This window comes from Muscardinus avellanarius, assembly GCF_963383645.1.
Source record: "Muscardinus avellanarius genome assembly, chromosome: 10".
Taxonomy (NCBI): Eukaryota; Metazoa; Chordata; class Mammalia; order Rodentia; family Gliridae; genus Muscardinus; species Muscardinus avellanarius.
The window spans coordinates 31941124-31961427 of NC_137796.1; the positions used below are offsets into that span (position 1 = coordinate 31941124).

Below are 20304 nucleotides of genomic sequence, written 5' to 3' on the forward strand. Positions count from 1 at the left end.
GGAGGCAGAGACTGAAGGATTGGGGTTTGCGGACAGCCTCAGCTACCTAGGGAGGACCTTCGCAACTCAGTGAGACCCTGTTTCAAAAATAAAGATTAAGGCGGGCATGGTGGCGCACGCTTGTAATCCCCGCACTTGGGAGGCAGAGACAGGAGGATCGCGCAGGTTCGAAGCCAGCCGCACTGGCGTAAGAGACCCTGTTTCAAAAATATAAAATAGGTTTGGGAGTGTAGTCCGGAGGTAGAAGGGCTTCCAGGAACCCCAGTACCACCAAAATAAATAAATAAATAAATAAATAAATAAATAAATAAATAAATAGGGCTGGGGGTGTAGATCAGAGGTACAAAGCCCCTGAGTTCCATCCCCAGAACCACAAAAAGAGAAAAAAAAATGAGTTAAAGAAAATTGTTAAATAGTTAACAATAGATGTGGTCCAAAGATAAAACAAAAATTCAAAAGAGATTAAAAAGAACAGCAAAGTTTGTGAAATACTAACTCATGGATCTTGACTTACTGGTCTCATAGATTGCAGAAATGCAATTTATTTCATAAATAAAAGACAAAGCATTGTCACTTGCTCCTGGAGAGCCCTCTTTCAGTTCTTGGCAAGAGACCATTTTTCCTGAGTCTTGTGTATTTCCCATGTCTTACAAGGAAGGCACTGACTGTCTTGTGTTTCAAACACTCATTGTGAGTATGTTTGTACAGCAAGCAGCCTTGGAAGATAAAGATGGCTTCTCCCTGGAGAATAGAGGGCAAGTTTTCTTACAGACTTGGAAGATACAGTGTCTTCACCTGGAGCAAAGGACATGCATTCTAACTACCCATTAAAATAATGCAGGCTCCTCAACTCAAGGCTCCTCTCCTGTGATGTAACTCCTCCTGATATGCATGTCATCTGGCCCACTTTGTATCACTCTGTAGAAATAGAGGCATCTAGAATGATGTGGTCTGAATGTTACTACCCTCCACAGAAAAACTAACCTCCAAAGTAATGGTGCTAAGTGGTGGGGCCTTTGGGAGGTGATGAATCAGGAAAGCAGAGCCCTCATGTGTGGACTAGTACTTATAAAAAGACGCTCCGGGGGACTTGCTTGTCCCTTCTGCTCTGTAAAATCACAGTGAGAAGGTGCCTTCTATGCATTAGGAAACAACCCTCATCAGACACAAAAACTGCCAGTGCTTTGATCCTGGGCTTCCCAGACTGCAGAGCTGTGACGATAGTTCCCATTCTGTACAAGTACCCGGTCTGTTGTATCTTGTTATAGCAGCCCAAGTGGTCACAGCAGAACTAGAACAATCATGCTGACATCTGCTACTGCTGTTGTTGTAGTGACCTGTCCTTCATCCGACTTTAGAGCAACATGTCTTATACCAACATGAAATAGTGGCAAATCAATTTGGTAGCTTCAAAGTAGTACAGAACCTCAGACCCTTCAGTTTTTGAAAGTCCTCACCTCATTGTGAATTTCTTCTCCTTGTTTCAAAACTGCAGGCTCGAAGGATTTCAAAGAGACGTCGCCATTGTCCATATCCTCACGGACATTCTGCAGAGCCAACTGGCAGCGCTGTGAAATATAATCCAAGGTCCCAGTCGAGCACTGCCAGGATAGAAACAGCAACCAAGATTAGAAGCGAAATTTTACTATCTACTCTTCCTAACATTGCTCAGGTTTGTCTCTTTTCTGAGTCCATCTCTGGTTCTGAGAGCTCATGCTCCTTAACCTAAGAATTAGCAGAGTGGCAGGCTCACTGGATCCTGCGCTGCCAGCTCAGCCTCATCTGGCCCACTTAGATGACTGTTTTCCTTTTATTGGTGGGTCTCCAATCTCTTATCTCTATAGGCATCCTGAGGCTAAGGTCTGATTTATAGACGTCTATATTTCTTCTACATATCTTACATCATCTAGAACTGAGTCTTAAATGTAGAAGAACTTATTGAATGAATGACTACTTAACCAAGAAGTCAAGGACATTAATTTTATCTAATGTCCCACGAGCCTAACAATTGGGAAGAAAGATAGCCAGACCATAGAACTAGTTTAAAAGCACATGAAATAGAACAGTTTATAAACACAAGGCAAAGAGCTTATTTTCCTTTTCTACTAAAACCATAAAGTCGGCAGTTGCTGTCCATGGCAGAACACATTCTTCAAATAATGGAGAAGTGGCTAGTGCCCTCAAAGAACATTCAAAGGCAGCACTTGGTACTTGGGTAAAATCAAGGACACAGATAACTAGCTCATCTCTCTCCTGGTCTGTGGGAACAAAATAGAGGTCAAATGGATAAACTTCTTGAATGACCATATGTTAAAGAGGATGCAGATGGGATATGTACCCACTTATTTCAGAAATGACATGATTTCCTAAAATAATAAAAAACTCTCTCTCTCTCTCTCTCTCTCTCTCTATATATATATATATATATATATATATATATATATCCTTTAGACCCAATGAGGGAAATGTATCTCTAAAATATTTTTATTTTCATATTTATAATTTAGACTGAGCCCTTGGAGATAACCTTGAAAGTTAATTCCTTGCCTAGTTATTGCCATCTTATACAATGTGACATCGACAAACCTGGGAAAAACAAGAGTTCCTGTGCCACACAAAAAAGCTCAACTAATATATATTTTAACATGAGGACATGATGACCCCAGAGTACCCAGAGCACAAGGGCAGGCAGCTCCAATTTGCTACAAAGAAAACACAAAAAATAAAATAAGTTTCCCTCTCCTCTCCTCTCCTCTCCTCTCCTCTCCTCTCCTCTCCCCTCCCCTCCCCTCCCCACCCCCCCTCTCTCTCCTGCAACAGACCCATCCCAACATACTTAACATACTTTTAAATGGCATTCTGTCTAGAAAGTAACCCTACTTAAACCTTCACATCTCCAAGTTCAAAGTGACCTTCGTAAAAGTTTATTAACTGCAGGGCCACTTACTCTAGTGAAAGATGAGAAACAATTTTAATTTCCCATCAAAAGGCAACCAGTTAAATAAACTGTGGTGTAAGCTTATTTGCATTTTACAAAAAAAAAAAGGGTATGGAGAAGGGAAATTCCAGACCCCCAGGTGCACAGAGGTTTAATTTCTGATCAAACTTTGCTTAGTTTTTATTTTGGCCAGAGCTTTATTGAAATATAATTCACATATAAAATCCTACCATCTGCCAAACATTGTGGTACACACACTCAATCCTACTACTTGGGAGACAAAGACAGGAGGATCACAGATTTAAAGCCCACCCCAGCAACTTAGTGAGACCCTATTTTGAAATAATAAAAAAAAGGCTGGGGTGTTGCTCAGAAGTGGAATGCCCATGGGATCAATTCCCAGTACCGCCATAAAAAAATGATGTTTTTTAATATATTAACAGAGTTATATGACCATCAGTACAGTTAATTTTACAATAATTTTGTTATCCCAAAATAAAACCCTATGCCCTTCAGTTGTAACCCTGTTTCCAACCCTCCCAGCCCTAGGCAACCACTAATGTACTTTACATGTCCATACATAGGCCTATTCTGGACATTTCAATAAATGAAATCATATCACATGTGATTTTTTTGATTGGCTTCTTATACTTAACATGCTTTCATGGTTCATCCATGTTGCAGTATGTAACAGTACTTCATTCCTTTTTACTGTCAGACAATATTCTATTACATGAATAAGCCACATTTTATTTATACACTTATTAAGTTATAAACCTTTGGGTTGTATGCACTTTTTGGCTATCATGAATCAAACTATTATGAACATTCATGTACAAGTTTATATTTCAAAATATCAATTCCTGCCAGGGCATGGTGGTGCACACTTGTAATCCCAGCATTCGGGAGACAGAGACCAGAGGATTATGGTTCACAGACAGCCTCAGCTCCTACATAGTGAGGCCCTGTGCAACTTAGTGGACCTTGTTTCAAAATAAAGAATTAAAAAATAGGGCTGGGGTGTGTAGCCCAGAGATAGATGCCCCTAGGTTCCATCCCCAGTACAAGAACAAAAGATCAATTCCTTAAGATAATCTGTTTTCATAAAAATTGAAGGGAAACTGGTAGGATTGAGGAAGAAAATCAGGAAAAAGGAGGAGAGGAAGACAACTAGAGATTGAAATTGATAAAATTATATTATGTGCATATACGAATGTGCTACAAGGAAACAACCTATTCTGCATAATTATTATTCACTAACAAAAAATAATAAAAACGTAGGCAGTTTGAAAAGAAAAAAAGCTTAATAACTGAGGAATACATCAAATAGCTATCTTTGTATAATATTGATTTGTGGATTCAGTTATGCATAGTTGCATTAAATACATTATTAATAGACTATAATAAATAGTAGATTAATTTAGAAGAAAACACAATTAGTTTTCTACCTATTCTGAGTACGCAGAAAAAAGCAAATCATTTTGTTTGGCCCAGATGAGTCACATAATGTTGACACAGTAAGAAGGAGGGGACAAGCCAGACGTGGCGGCGCACACCTGTAATCAGTACTTGGCAGGCTAAGACAGGAGGATCTTGGTTTGAGGCCAGCCTCTGGAACTTAGCAAGGCCCTCCACAACTTAGTGAGACCCACTGCAAAATAAAAAGTAAAATGGGGCTGGGGGTATAGCTCAGAGGCAGAATCCTCCTGAGTTAAATCCCTAGTATCAAAACAAAGTAACATAAAGGAGAGGATGTAGAAAAAGTGACAGTTGTAAAGTTGTATAAAAATTTTCCCATCTTCTACTGAGTGAGACAATAATGAAACTTTAGTATTGGGAGAAAATATTTTCCTTCTAATATAAGATATAATAAAAATAAAATTAAAGCTTTATAAAATAATCCTATCACCAAAACCTAATTTCCTTTTTTATTTATTGTGATTCTTTGTACACTCTGGGTAATCAGTATAGTCATATCCATGTACATGCTATTTTTCACTGTTTTTCATAAGTATTCAAGACTACCATTCTCAATATTATGATTTTCAACAATTTAATCGATTGATCACATATTATAAAGGATCTGCCTAACTTTTCACTATACTTATAATGTTGCATACACCTCCTTAGAGATACAGTTCTATTGAATAAATATTTCCTAGTTTTGATTCGCAAAAGTAGTATTATGAGATCCCAGATTTATTTTATGGTACTTTTACACATATTCCCATATAGCTTTCCAAAAAGTAAACCAAGCAAAAAACTACCAGAAGAACATAAACACACCAATATAATTTTACCAGCACAAAATACTACCATTTGTTTCTTTGAGTAAAACAAAAACTTGCCCTAAAACAGTGATTTTTAAAATACTTTTATTATTATTTATTATTATTATTATTATTATTATTATTATTATTATTATTATTTTGGTGGTACTGGGGTTCCTGGAAGCCCTTCTACCTCCGGGCTATACTCTCAGACCTATATTATATTTTTGAAACAGGGTCTCTTGCTTCGAACCTGAGCCGTCCTCCTGTCTCCGCCTCCCAAGAGCGGGTATTACAAGCGTGCGCCACCATGCCCGGCGTAAATACTTTTAATTTTAAGGTAAAACTTAAAGGCTATTTCCACAGCCTTAAAGAGATTTCAGTACATTTTTCTTAAAAGACTAGACAATAAATATTTTAATCTTGTAGTCACAAGGTCTGTGTTGCAACTACTCAGCACTGCCCCTTTAGTGACAAAGCAGAAATAAACAATTTGTAAACGAATGAGTATGGCTGGGTTCCAATAACTTTTATTTACAAAAAAAAAAAAAAAAACAGCCTTTTGGCCTGTAGACCATGGATATCTGATTGATGAATCATGATACAAAAAGCTGAATATTTACATAATGCACGTTATACATGTTTAATAAAATAGCACGTAGCTTGAAGTAAAACACACGTAATAGCTGAGCTACCTAATGAGGCCCTTTGCAACTCAGTGAGACCCTGTTTCAAAATAAAGAATAAAAAAAAATATAAAACTCAGAGATTTGGGGTAATCTTTTTCTTGAAACAGAATCACTATATGTATTCACCCAAGTTAATTAATGCTCAAAATTTGGCCTAAAAATTAGAAGATACAAACACAGCTGTGATTGGTCTAAGCAGGTTGAGCTTCAGGACATTTTGAAAGTAACTAATGACAGTATGAAAAAAGGAAAAAAATAAAAGGGATTAAACCAGGGGGGACTTTTCAAACTGTATGCCAAAGGGCTCCTTATGGGTTGCACATTTATGGTGGGGGTGGGGGAAGTGAAAAGTTTGTTATTTTGTTTTTTGGGTTTTTTTTTTTTTTCTTGCTGTACTGGGAATGGAACCCAGAGGCATTCTACCTCAGAGCTACACTCCCAGCCCTATTTTTTATTCTTTATTTTGAAACAGGGTCTCACTGAGTTGCAAAGGGCCTCACTAAGTAGCTGAGTCTGTCTGCAAACCATAATCTTCCTGTCTCAGCCTCCCAAATGCTGGGATTATCCCCCAAGTTTTATTCCACATTTACATTTGTCTACTGACCTCTCCAACACTGTCTGTTCAAAACTGAATTACTGTCTTCTCCTAATGTCTCAGATACCCTGTTCCTACTAAAAGTCATGTCATTCCCTGAATTGCCCAGACATGAAACTCAGCCATCTCAGAGCATGACACTCAGAAAACACCCAGTAGAGTTAGTTCGTGTGTTTGCCCATTCATTTATTCATTCTTACTTCCAGAGTCTCTTTACTTGAGTCAGTAGTGTGTCCAGTCTCATTTCTTCTTTTTACCCCTCTGCTACCATCCTAGTTCAGACAAGATTAAGTGATATCCACATTATCTTCTTACAGTTATTTCCAATATGTCAATAAAAAATAATCAATAGCCTACAACTGTTAAGTAACATAAGCTCAAACACCTAATCCGATATCTAGACTACTCACAATCTGGTCCCTACAGAAGTCAGCCCTGCCTGTCAATACTACCTTTGGTTCCCTGGGGTCCACTCAAAACATAGCCACTCAGTATTCCTTAAGCATCTCCTCCCATCCAAGTGATCTGCTACCCACCTTGGTCCTGGTTCATCCCATATTTTGTGTCTGCTAGGGCTTGGCTATAGAATGTCCCTGAGAAAAGTTCATATGCTGGCAGCACACATGAAACGTTCATTAGCAAAATAACTGAATCAGGGTTCTGTCCTCATCAGTAGATAGATCCGTTGATAGATTATTTGAATGGATTTAATGGCTGGTACCTGTGGGCAGGCAGAGCATGGCTGAAGAAAGAAGGCCCCTGGGGGTGTGGCCTTGGGACTATCTATGCCCTGAGCAACATTTCTCCTCCATGCCCAGCTGCCATGATGTTTCTACCTTGGAGCCAGTCAACCATGAACTAAACCTCTGACACCATAGTCCAAATAAACCTTTCCTCGTTTAAGTTTTTCTTGTCAGGTATTTTTGTCATGGTGACATAAAAGCTAACTAAAACACTACCCTACAATGTCCTAAAATCCCCTCATCCCTACATGTTAAATCCTTATATTGTCCCTGTCCTGATGGCTACTACATACTTCACCTCACCAGTGAAGCCTTATGCTATTTGCTGCTTTCTATTCTGCACCATACCTATTCTTCATCTGCAAGCATGTTGAAGACACTAAATGTATCAACCATTCCTGTTCACAAGTGCCGACAAGAATACCTTCAACCCAAATTATCTTTAACACAAAGAGCTTTGGTTATTTCTATCCCTTATTAGTTTTTCATCAGAATAAAATGGAAAGACAGTTATAGTAATTTAGCCATAGTTGTAGTGAATAACATTCTTTGAATGTACACCAGTCACTTTTCTAAAAGACTTGCATGCATTAATTCATTTAATCCTCATAAAAAACATGAGTTAGATATATTTATCCCCATTGAACAAATTTCCCTCAAATTTTTATTCATAATTTCATACCATCACTCTGAACACAGGACTAATGAGTTTATCTACTCTTCCAGATTAGATTAGGAAAGATGAAAAGGGGACACACTTAAGTAGCACACACTACGTGACTAACAAGGACAGGACTCTTGGGAGGGTTATGTCTAGAAAGATAAATGCCTATAAGAGGAAAAATTAAGTCTTTCTCTATAGTAAAAGGCACATATTAGGTAGACTATAAATGCTCCCGCCCTCACAGAACTCACTTAGAACTAACAACACTTGTCAACAGCATTTACATTCTTCAAGAAACAACCCCAATTATCTAGGATAATTATTTCTGTGTTTATTTATTTAGCACCTGACTTTTCAACTAAAATGCAAATTCAACAAGGGTAGTAAGCAAAGGGTCATGCTGATGGCTCTATCTCTCAGGCCTGCAGTGTTGGACTGGAATAGACGCTGAAATGTTTAAAAGAATGTTTCAATAGAAAAGAATAGAAAAGGGAAGAAAGAATGTTTGTCATTCATGCCCTTTCTGCCACAGAGAAGCATGGCCAGTCCACCAGTACAGCTTCTTAATGGTCAAAAGACACGGCACTGCCTTACGGACCCATAGCCAAGGACTAAAATGGCCTGCACCCATGCTTCTACTCATCCCTTCTACCCAACATTTGCAAACAAAGTGGAGTGATGAGGCAAAGCAAGACAAGCTTGGGCAGGGGGTCCAACTGTAACCCTTCTAAGATTATTCCCCTGCTCTCTGGAACATGAGGGTGACTACCATGGGTTTTCCTCATCTGCACTTTCCACACTGAACTAGTCTGACAATCTGACCAGTGGCCATTGCCAAGTGATGGCAGAATTGAGCAATAGAGTCTAGGCTATGAACACAACTTGGGAGCTCAGAAATGTCTTGTCATCACTTAATGTTTCCCCGAAATTTACATTCATATACCTAGAAGTTTGACCAAAGAGTTGAAGGTAATGCAAATTCTCCATTTGAACCCAGACACACGCATAATCCAAATGCTTAAGCACACAAATCCACCTCCCTTTCGTTGGCCAGCTCCTCCCCTTGACCCTGACAAATACACCTAAGAAAATCTAACCAGCAACACCTGCCAATGGCATTTACTTTCTCCAAGAAACACGACTCTAAGAATCAAAACATACTTATCCCATGCTGTGCATGAACGTTAAAACTGCATCCAATATAACCCAAAGCTAAGAAAGTAAGTAAATAGAGACTAAAGTCAAGTTAGATGGGAGCAATTTTCCTATCAAAGAGTCTTCCAAAGCTCTATGATAAATTGCTCACTCAACCACTCTGTCACAATCAATTAAGTGTGAATCACATTTTTATTTACACTTACCTCTGCCACTCGGTGGGTGGAACTAAACCGAGGTTGTGAGCCAGCCAAAACACAGTGCTGGTGGGTGGCGTTGAGATCATCTGCAGGAAAAATACCAAAATATTAAAAAAAAAATGTTTACTAGTCAATATACACCATTCATTATTTAACTAAAATACAAAGTAAACAATAAATCTATCATTTATGGAACAACAATAAACAAGCAATTAACACCTTGTAGTCTTTAAAATGTCACTTACAACAAATAAAATGAATATATATATATATGATAGATGTGTGTATATGTGTGTGTGTACACACACGTGCACATCCTAAACATCCACACTAGAACACTTTAAAAAGGAAAGGGGATTTTAATTCCAGGACAACAAATATAAACCAGGAATACCCTCCACGAACATGATAAGTGGTTACCCTGCTTTTATATGTGGTCTCATATATTCACCCACAAAAAAATTACTACTTATAGACTGAGCTGATTTCTCTTTCACATAATATGCCTACTTCTAGCCTGGTCTATACAATAAGCCAGAATTCTTTTCTATTAGAGGTGGATATCTTTCATCCGAAAACTGCCCCTTTCTCTTCATAATTATTAGTTTTGTTCTAACCATTTTCTAGAAAACAAACTAACCAACCCAGCATGTTGCCATGTCTGCCTCTCAGAACCGAATTCAAGCCAATGGATTAATGACTCAAAAATGAAGTAGGTGACCGGGCGTGGTGACGCACGCTTGTAATCCCTGCGCTTGGGAGGCGGAGACAGGAGGATCGCGCAGATCTGAAGCCAGTGTGCTGGCTTAGGAGACCCTGTTTCCAGAAAATATATAAATATAGGTCTGGGAGTGTAGCCCAGAGGTAGAAGGGCTTCCGGGAACCCCAGTACCACCCCCCCCCAAAAAAAAATGGAGTAGGTGGTGAATTCATCAGTTGAAGAATACTCTGAAGACCACAAGCAGAGGGAGAAAATCAATGGCCAAGTTATTGTATATTCTAAGAACTAATGCCACACCTCAGGCCAAACCTTTATCACCTCTGCTGAGGACATTACATTCTCTACTACAAAGAGGAGAGCTGACTAGGATTTCCCCCAAAACATAGGATTTCCTATGTAGTCAGCACAGGCCTCTTACCAAGAAACCAAGAAAGATAAGGACATAAACTAAGAGGCAAAGGCCAACAGGTTCCATACACGTCATCAAAAACAATCTATAATATTACCTCTAAACAAAGAAGATTCAAAGTGACAAGTGAAGGATATCCATCTAGATATTACGGAGTCTCAGTGACAGTGTTTACCCTCTGCCTTAAACCACAAAGCAAAGCAAAACGTGAACCAAAGTTTTCTGAGAATGGAAAACTGTGCAAAGTGTTCCAGGGAGAAGAGAAACAAAATAGGTAAGGCCTACAATCACCCTATCTTACTGCCTGTAAACAGTTTCAAAGCCATAGAAGAGAAGGGGTAGTTGGACAGAAATAACAGTTTAGGAAGGCCAAGACACCAAAATGTGTAAGTCATAATACTGGAATAGAAAAATCTGAATCTGCATAGGAGAAAGAACAAAAAGAGATCTGCAAAAGGGTTTTCTTGAGTTTGGGGCTAAGCACTCGTCTGTCCACCGGTAAATGAAAATCCCTAAGGGCAAAAAAGAAGTTCCATAAAGCAAAAGGCTGAACAAATCTCAGACCTCACACAGAACCAAAATACTTTGTGTTTCCAGTAGCTGGAACACATAAATTACAGGATACTAAGTAATCATTAGAAAAACTGTCACCTTATGGTAAGGCTAAATTAGTACAGGGTTTAAGGTTGTTCTGGACCTACATAGAACAGTTTTAAATTAAGCCTCAAAAAGATCCAAACTTATTCAAGTAATTTAATTTTCATTAGGGTAAAATTCAATAGTATTTTTTAAAAATGACAATTCAGTCAACCAACAAATACAATGTGCAATATCTAGGATCCATTGAAAAGTAAAAGAAAGAAATGAAGGACATCCATAACCCCTCCATATAAAATACATGTATACTTTTATTTTACATATAAAATAGTCATCTTTATATGTTACACATATATAAAATGATGCTCCTAAAAATTATATAATACCCGAAATAAAAATAACAGTGAAGCTGGGTGTGGTGGCGCACTCTTGTAATCCCTGCCCTTGGGAGGCGGAGACAGGAGGATCGCACAGGTTCAAAGTCAGCCTCGCTGGCTTAAGAGACCCTGTTTCCAAATAAAAAATATAAAATAGGTCTGGGAAGTGTAGCCCGGAAAAGGGTTTCCAGGAACCCCAGTACCACCAATAATAATAATAATAATAATAATAATAATAATAATAATAAAATAACACTGAATGAGACTAAGGGAACCTATATACTACAGAAGAAAGATCAGTAAAATAGAACAAACAAAATATAAACTATCCCAAATTAAGGAAACAGAAAAAAAAGACTATCAAATACTAAGAACATCAGTGACTAATGGAACAATATTAAGTAGTGTAACTCGAGTTCTAAAGGTGAAAGAATGACCAAAAAAATTTTTATAAGAAAAAACAGCCAAAAGAATTCCAAATTTGAGTGGGGTATGGTGGCACACACCTATAATCCCAGTCCTTTGGGAGGCTAAGGCAGGAGGATCACAGGTTTGGGGACAGCCTCAGCAATAGAGTGAGACCCTCAGTAACCTAATGAGACCCTCTCTCAAAAACAAAAAACAAAGTATTTATACAAGGGCTGAGGGTATAGCCTGGAACAGTAGCACACATGGGCAAACACAAAAGGATTCCAAATTTGATGAAAACTACAAGCCCAGTAAAAAGACCCAAAAGTATGAAGCAAAGTAAAATAAAAAACACCAAAATAGCTGGGTGTGGTAGCACACGCGTGGAGTCCCAGTATTTGGGAGGCTGAGATAGGAAGATCGCAGGATCAAAGCCAGCCTCAGCAAACACATTGAGGCTCTCAGAAACCTAGTGAGACACTATTTCCAAATTAAAAAAAAATCAGGCTGGGGGTGTAGCTTGGAGGTAGAATGCCTCTAGGTTCAATCCCCAATACCAAAAAAATGAAACAAACCACCAACTAATATATACATATATATGTACATTGTGATATACATCTGATTATGATTATATATTATATGTCATATACATGATTTTATATTATGGTTATGATATATATATATATATATGTTTATATATATATGCTATTTCTTTTTTTTTTTTTTAGTGGGCCTGGGGAATAGAACCCAGGGGCATTTGACCCCCAAGCTACAGCCCCCTGCCCTATTTTTTATTCTTTATTTTGTTGGGCGGTTTTTTGTTTTGTTTTTTGGGGTTTTTTTTTTGTTTGTTTGTTTGGTTTTTTTTTTGGTGGTACTGGGGGTGGAACCCAGAGGCTTTCTACCTCTGGGCTATACTCCCAGACCCATTTTATATTTTATTTGGAAACAGGGTCTCACTAAGTTGCTGAGAGCCTCACTAAGTAGCTGAGGCTGGCTTCGAACCTGCGCCAGCCTCCTGTCTCAGCCTCCCAAGCGCAGGGATTATAAGCGTGTGCCATCACACCCGACTATATATATGCTATTTCTGAATACCAGGCATAAAGAGAAAATCTTAACATAAGGCAGAAGAGGGGGCATATTAAGTAAAGAGAGGCAAATACATGTAAATATGTTGCATAACATATAAGAATACATGTAGATATAAGGAAGAAAGAAATTAATGTATGCTATTTTAAGACTATTACAATAATATGTGAAGGTACACTGTGATAAGTTAAAGATGCATCCTGTAATTCTAAGAGTAGCAGTTCTCAATAAGATCTTAATTTTGTCATTACCATCGCCCCCTCAGTCACCAAAGGACCTTTGGGAATGTATGGACACATAGTTTTTGGATATGTGCTCTGATGGGGCAGGATTGCTATTGGTATTGCATGAGTAAAAGCCAGATATATCAAAATATGTTACAATTCATAGGGTTGCCCAACAATAAAAAATCCACACCACATGTCCAATGCTAAGGTTAAAAAAATCCTATCCTAAGTAAAACTAAGGAAACTGCAAATAAATGACACAAAGAGGTGTATGTAATAAGCAGAAAGTAGAGATACACTGAAAAAAAACACATGTAAATTTAATCCAAACAAAGAAGGAAAGAACATTTTAAAAAAAATAAGAAAAGGATATGAAAGAGACAGACCTCTATTCTGTTTACCCTGATCAGAAAAAAAAGAGGTCTAAATTATCAACATCACCAGCTGGGCGTGGTGGCACACGCTTGTAATCCAAGCATTTGGGAGGCTGAAATAGGACTACAGTTTGTAGACAGCCTCAGCTACTTAGTGAGGCCCTTTGTAACTCAGTGAGACCCTGTATCAAAATAAAGAATAAAACAATAGGGCTGGGGTTATCACTCAGAGGTAGAATGCCCCTGGGTTCCATCCCCAGTGGAAATGAATAAATAAATAAATAATCAACACCAGAAACCAAAGGAAGATCGTTTTCATTCCTGAAGACACTAAAAGGTCAATATTGGACTATGATGAGTAATTTAATGACATAATTTGAAAGCCTAAGTGAAATTGACAAATTCCTTAAAAGATATAAACTACCAAACCTCACTCAAAGAGAAACAGACAAGAATAGTCCTATATCGTGTGTGTGTGTGTGTGTGTGTGTGTGTGTGTGTGTGTGTGTTGGGAGCAGGGGTACTGGGGATGGGGAGAGAGAGAGAGAGAGAGAGAGAGAGAGAGAGAGAGAGAGAGAGAGAGAGAGAGAGAGAGGAGAGAGAGAGAGAGAGAGAGAAAGAACACATAATATCCAAGAACTATGGAACAACCCAGGGGCATTCTACCTCTGAGCTACACCCCAGAGCCCTGTTTTATTATTTACTTAGAAACAGGGTCACACTAAGTTTTTACTTGTAAACAGGGCCTCACTGAATTGATGAGACGGGCCTTGAACCTCCCATCTTTGCTCTTCTAAGCCTCCCAGGTACTGGGATACAGGTGTGTGCCACCATGCCCAGCTAGTCCTGTAACTTACTAAAGAAACAGAATTTGTAGTTTAAACTCTTCCCACAAAGAAAACACAAGGCCCATATCACTTCACTGTTGAATTTTAACAAGTTCTTAATAAAAAAAAAAATACCAGATCTACCCTAATTCTTCCAGAAAATAGAAAGAGGAAATATCTTACAAATTATTTTATAAGGGCATAATTATCCTGGTCACTCAAAATTGATCATAGATCTTAATGTAAAAGGCTAAATCATAAAATTTCTAGAATAAAACAAGGGAATACCTTTGTGATCATATACAACATAATTCTATTTTTTTTTTTTTTGGTGGTACTTGGGATTGAACCCAAAGGCATTCTACCTCTGAGCTATATATACACATGTACATATGCACACATATGTGTGTATGACTTTTTACATATATATTAAAAGTATATATGTATGCCTGTGTGTATATATATATATATATATATATATGTACATTGTAATTATACACCATAGTGAAGTTCAAAGTGATAGAGACATATACATACAACACTTCCTAACTATGTCTTCATCGAATCTCAGCAATTTGCTGAGATGTACTGTTCTGTTGCTGGCTCCCACAGATGTTTCTGCTGTTGGCTTCTACTCTCAAGTTGTGATCTTTGTTTCCAGGATGCCTGTCTCTCTCCAGTTGGGGGCAGCCATTTGCCTTATGTTCTCACTTCTCTAATGGTACTTGTTATCAGGCTAGAGTGACGATTTCAAGCTTATATGCCGGACCAGAAACTGGAAACCGTGGTAGTATTAAGTTGGCTTTACTGAGGTTTAATTTAGATGATAGGCAGTGATGCCTGTCCATTTAAACTATACAGTTTGACTAGTCTTAAAAAATCTGTAGTTTATGTAGCTAAACCACAGACATATAGAAAATATATAGATTATAAAAAATCTGTCATCCCCAGAAAGATCCTCAAGGCCTTTGCAGTCAGTTCCCTACTTTGACCTTCAGTCTTTGGTAACTATGATCTTTCTACCATTGTAACATGGCCTTTGAAAAAGAATGTCTTAGAAATAGAATCATGTTGTACCCAGCAAGGTAGCACATACTTGTGATCCCAGTACTTGGGAGGCTGAGACAGTAGGATTGCAGGTTGGTGGTCAGCCTTAGAAACTTCATGAGGCTCTCTGCAACTTAGACCACATTTCAAAATAAAATAGGGCTAGGGGGCATAGCTCAGAGGTAATTTAAGAATGCTATATTTAAGAATGGTTAATTTCTCTTCCTCTTCCTGGAAGCAAGAGCTTTTTTTTATTTTTTTAATCACATCTTCACTATGAAAACCTAGTAGAGTTTCTGGAGCTAAAACTCAAAACAGTGTGTAGGCCCCCTATGACGAGGTCTCTTGGGCTTTTTTTTTTTTTTTTTTTTTTTGGAACTTAAGTTGGGTATTTCCATTCACCCATATGGAAAGCTAGAGCCTCAGAATGGAAAAACCCAACTTCAGCTCCAACTGGCCTTCTACAGGGGTAAAAGAAAATACATAACTTGAGGCTCCACTTGGTATCCTGTCCCAACTAAGAATGGAAGAAAAACTGAGAATCACTCATGAGATTCACAATTCAAGGGCACAAAATTACTAGAAGAATGAGACCTAATCTTAGGGGAACAGACAACTTCCACTCCAAACATACCTCACCAGCACAGTACTAAAGACCTATTTACTACAGTTTCATTTTATCCTGTATTTCCTGTCTGCCCATCACACACACAAAAGTTACAAGGCACTCTAAAAGGCAAAGAACACAGCTTGAAGAAACTAAGCAAAAATCAGAACCAGTCAGATATTTATGACAGGAGTATTAGAATTATCAGACCATGAATTTTTAAAAATTGTGATTAATATGCTAAGGGCTCTAAAGGACAAAGTAGACAACATGCAAAAACAGATGGATAATGTAAGCAAAGGGATGTAAATTCTAAGAATCAAAAAGAAATTTTAGAGATCAAAAACACTGTGATAGAAATGAAGAATGCCTTTGATGGGCTCATTAGCAAATAGGACATGGCAGAGGAAAGATCTCTGAGCTTGATGATATGTTAATAGGAACCTCCAAAACTGAAAGTCAAAAGAGAGAGAGAGAGAGAGAGAGAGAGAGAGAGAGAGAGAGAGAGAGAACGAACAGAATATCCAAGAACTATGGGACAACTATAGAAAGTCTAACATATGTATAAAGGCAATACCAGAAGAAAAAGACAAAAAGAAACAGAAAACCAGAAGGGACAATGGCTAAAAATGTCTATGAATAAATGTCAGACAACAAGCCATAGATTCAGGAAGCTCAGAAAACACCAAGCAAGTTAAACACCAATAATTATGATAATATCCTATATCTAGATGTATTATATTCAAACTACAGAAAATAAAAGACTAGGAAAATATCTTGAACAAAGCCAGAAGGAAAAACAATTTATCTGTAAAGGAACAAAGGTAAAAATTACATCTGACTTCTCTTTAGAAACCATGCAAGCAAAAGGACTATAAAGTGAGCCAGGTTTGGTGATGTGCACCTGTAGCTCCAGCTACTAAGGAAACTGAGGCGGAAGGATTGTGTGAGTGTAGGAGTCTGAGATCAACCTGGGCAAGACAGTGAGATCTTGGCTCAATAAAAGCATAAATGGACATGTTTAATAGTGATGGAAAATTAAATAACATGAGACTTCTGAAACCATCTTTCAAATGTAAAGGGGATTGAGAAACTAAGACAGGAGGATAGTGGGCTTATGGATAGCCTCAACAACGTAGTAAGACCCTCTTTCAAAATAAAAAATAAAATCAGGCTGAGGTATAGCTCTGAGGTAGAATGCCTCTAGGTTCATTCCCAGTAACACAAAAATAAAATGAAAAATTGAAGATTGAGGGAACTGATGCCAGCAGACGTGGTTAGAAGAAATATTAAAATAAATCTGTCAGAAGGAAAATAATACAGGTCAGAGACTCATATAAGGAAATCAGATTAGAGAAGGAAAATACAAAGGTAAAATAAAATGTTCATTTTAATTGATCTGACAGATAACGATTTGTTCAAACAATGGCAAGTGATATGGATGACAGCAATAATGCAAATGAGAGGGACGAATAGGAAGACGGAGTTAATAAGACGACTTGCACAATCTGTGAAGTGATACAGTGTTAATTGAAAACAGACTTGGATTAGTTGTAAACAAATATTGCAAACTCTAAAGCACTACTGGAAAATGTAAAAAATAAAAGGAAGTATCAATATTTTAAGAAAAAAAGAAGATAGAATCATATGAAATACTCAAAACCACAAAGAGCAGAAAGGCTAGAATATGAAAAAGAACAAGATAACAAATGGAACACTACTAAGTATGGTACATAATCAATAAACACTTGAGAGGTGAATGGTCTAAACAGATCTACAGCCAATGTGCACAGAGCGCTTGCTCTGGCCAGGCCCTGTGCTTTGAGAGCATGCATCTACACGGCGTACAATTACTCAGTACTGGGCCTGTAGGTGAGTTCACCCATCCAAGCTCACACCAGGGGGTGTTAGAGGAAAAATCGAACACCCTGGTTCCAGTTCCACCTCCTTTCTAACCCCAAGGTCTAACGATTCACGTGACCTTGCACTTCAGTTTCCTCATTGGTAAAATTACAAATTCAACGGCTCCTAATCTGTAGCCAACAAATTCCTGAGGTGGAGAAGAGGCAGGAAATGAGCTTGGAGTTCTTTTCAAGTGATTCATGCACTGCTGTAGACTGAATACAAGACGTGTTTTGTTTATATATGTGCTTCTGTTTTACAGGTGTGTAGACTTGCCTCAGGAATAATAAAAAAAATTTTAAAGGTATTTCTAAATTCATTAAAAATGACAGAGATTATCAGAGTGTAATAAAAAACAAGATTCAACTATATATTATGAGAAACTCAATTTAAATATAAATACCCAAACATATTAAAAAATAAGGGTATAGAGAAAGACATATCATAGTAATACTAATCAAGGGAAAGCCGGAGTAGCTATATTAACTTCAGAGACAGAAGAATTCAGAGCAAGAACAACTATACAATTGATAAATACATTATATAATGATAAAGAGTTCAATTCTTCCATTCTCTCAGAAAATATAATAATCCTTAGTGTGTATGTACCTAACAATAGAGCATCAAAATATGTGAGGCAAAAACTGATAAAACTGCAAGGAGAAATAGATAAATGAACAATCACAGTTAAAGACTTAAATATTCCTCCATCAGAAAAAGACAGATACAGCAGGCAGGAAATCATCAAGGACATATTTGAACTCAACTGGATATAACTGACATCAATAGTAGACTTTGTCCAAAAACAGCAGAATAAATATTCTTACCAAGCTCATATGGAACAGTCATTAAGCCATATGATTTTCTAGAACATCGAACACACATTGCCTGTGTGTGTGTGTGTGTGTAGGGGGTAGAACCCAGGGGCTATACTACCTCTGGGCTATATTCCCAGACCTATTTTATGCTTTATTTGGAAACAGCGTCTACTAAATTGCAGAGGGCCTCACTAAGTAGCTGAGGCTGGCTTTGAACCTGTGCGATCCTCCTGTTTCATTCTCCCAAGCATGCACCACCATGCCCGACCCACACTGCCAATTTAAAAAAAAATGAAAATCATACAGTATTTGACCTCTCACCACAATGTTATTAATCTAGAAATCAATTAGAAGATAGCTAGAAAAATCCCCAAATATCTGGAGATTGAACAAAATACTTCTAAATGCATGGTTCAAGGTGAAACCTCAAGAAAAAAATTATAAAATACTGTAAGATAATACTGGGCGTGGTGGCACAAGCTTGTAATCCCGCGCTTGGGAGGCGGAGACAGGAGGATCGCGCAGGTTCGAAGCCAGCCGCACTGGCGTAAGAGACCCTGTTTCAAAAATATAAAATAGGCCTGGGAGTGTAGCCCAGAGGTAGAAGGGCTTCCAGGAACGCCAGTACCACCAAAAATAAAATAAAATAAAATAAAATAAAATAAAATAAAATAAAATAAAATAAAATAAAATAAAATACTGTAAGATAAATGAAAATAAAAATACTACTATTCAAATTAGTTGGATACACTGTTAGAGAAAATTTTACAGCATCATATGCAACTATCAGAAAAGAAGAAATATCTAAACTCAATAATACAAGCTTCTACCTTAAGAAAGTAGAAAAAGAAGAGCAAATTATTACAAAGTAAGCACAAAAAGAGAAAAGTAAAATTAAGGCAGATCAAAGAAATAAAAAATAGAAAATCAATAGAAAAAAATCAATGGATCTAAAACCTGGCTTATGCAAAATATCAATGGAATCATTAAGTCTCTAGTCAGGCTGAGAAAAAAAATGAGACATGATACAAATTACTAATATCAGAAATGAAAGAGATGACATCACAACAGATCCAACAAACATTAAAAGAATAATAAAGGAATGCTATCACTACCTCTATTCCCAGAAATCTGATAATCTATGTTAAATGAACCAATTCTTTGCAAAATACAAAGTGTTAGATCTCACATAAGAAGAAACACACACTACAGTCACAGTCAATTAAAGAAATTGGATCAATAATTAATAACCTTCCCAAACAGAAAGCATGAGGCCCAGGCAACATTCATTGTTGAGCTCTACCAAACATTTACGGAAGAAGTTATACCAATCCTTTACTATCTCTGCCAGAAGATAAAAGCACAGGGAATCCATCAAAACTAATTCTATTAAGGCCAGAATTACCCTCATACCCAAACTAGACAATATTACCAAAAAAACCCCTGAATCTCAACATGTTTCATGAACATAGATGCAAACAACCCCAGCAGAACATTAGCAAATTGAATTCAACAATCTATAAAAAGAACTGTACACTGTGACCACATGGGATTTATCTCAGCTATTCAAGACTAATTCAACATTTGAAAACCAATCAATATAGTACATCAAATCAAAAAGCTAAAAGAGAAAAGCTACATGATCAC

General features: G+C 37.5%; 1 protein-coding gene across 1 annotated transcript in view; it reads right to left on the minus strand.

Annotated features, from left to right (window-relative positions):
* Nucleotides 1-20304, minus strand: part of FTO (FTO alpha-ketoglutarate dependent dioxygenase) — a gene marked incomplete at its 3' end in the record, with an annotated part of 419239 nt that overhangs the window by 223378 nt on the left and 175557 nt on the right. The window contains exons 5-6 of the mRNA XM_080702521.1: nucleotides 9261-9340; nucleotides 1458-1601 (exon numbers count right to left, since the gene is read on the minus strand). Of these exons, the coding sequence (XP_080558647.1) occupies nucleotides 1458-1601; nucleotides 9261-9340 (224 nt within the window). The remainder of the gene's footprint in view (nucleotides 1-1457; nucleotides 1602-9260; nucleotides 9341-20304) is intronic.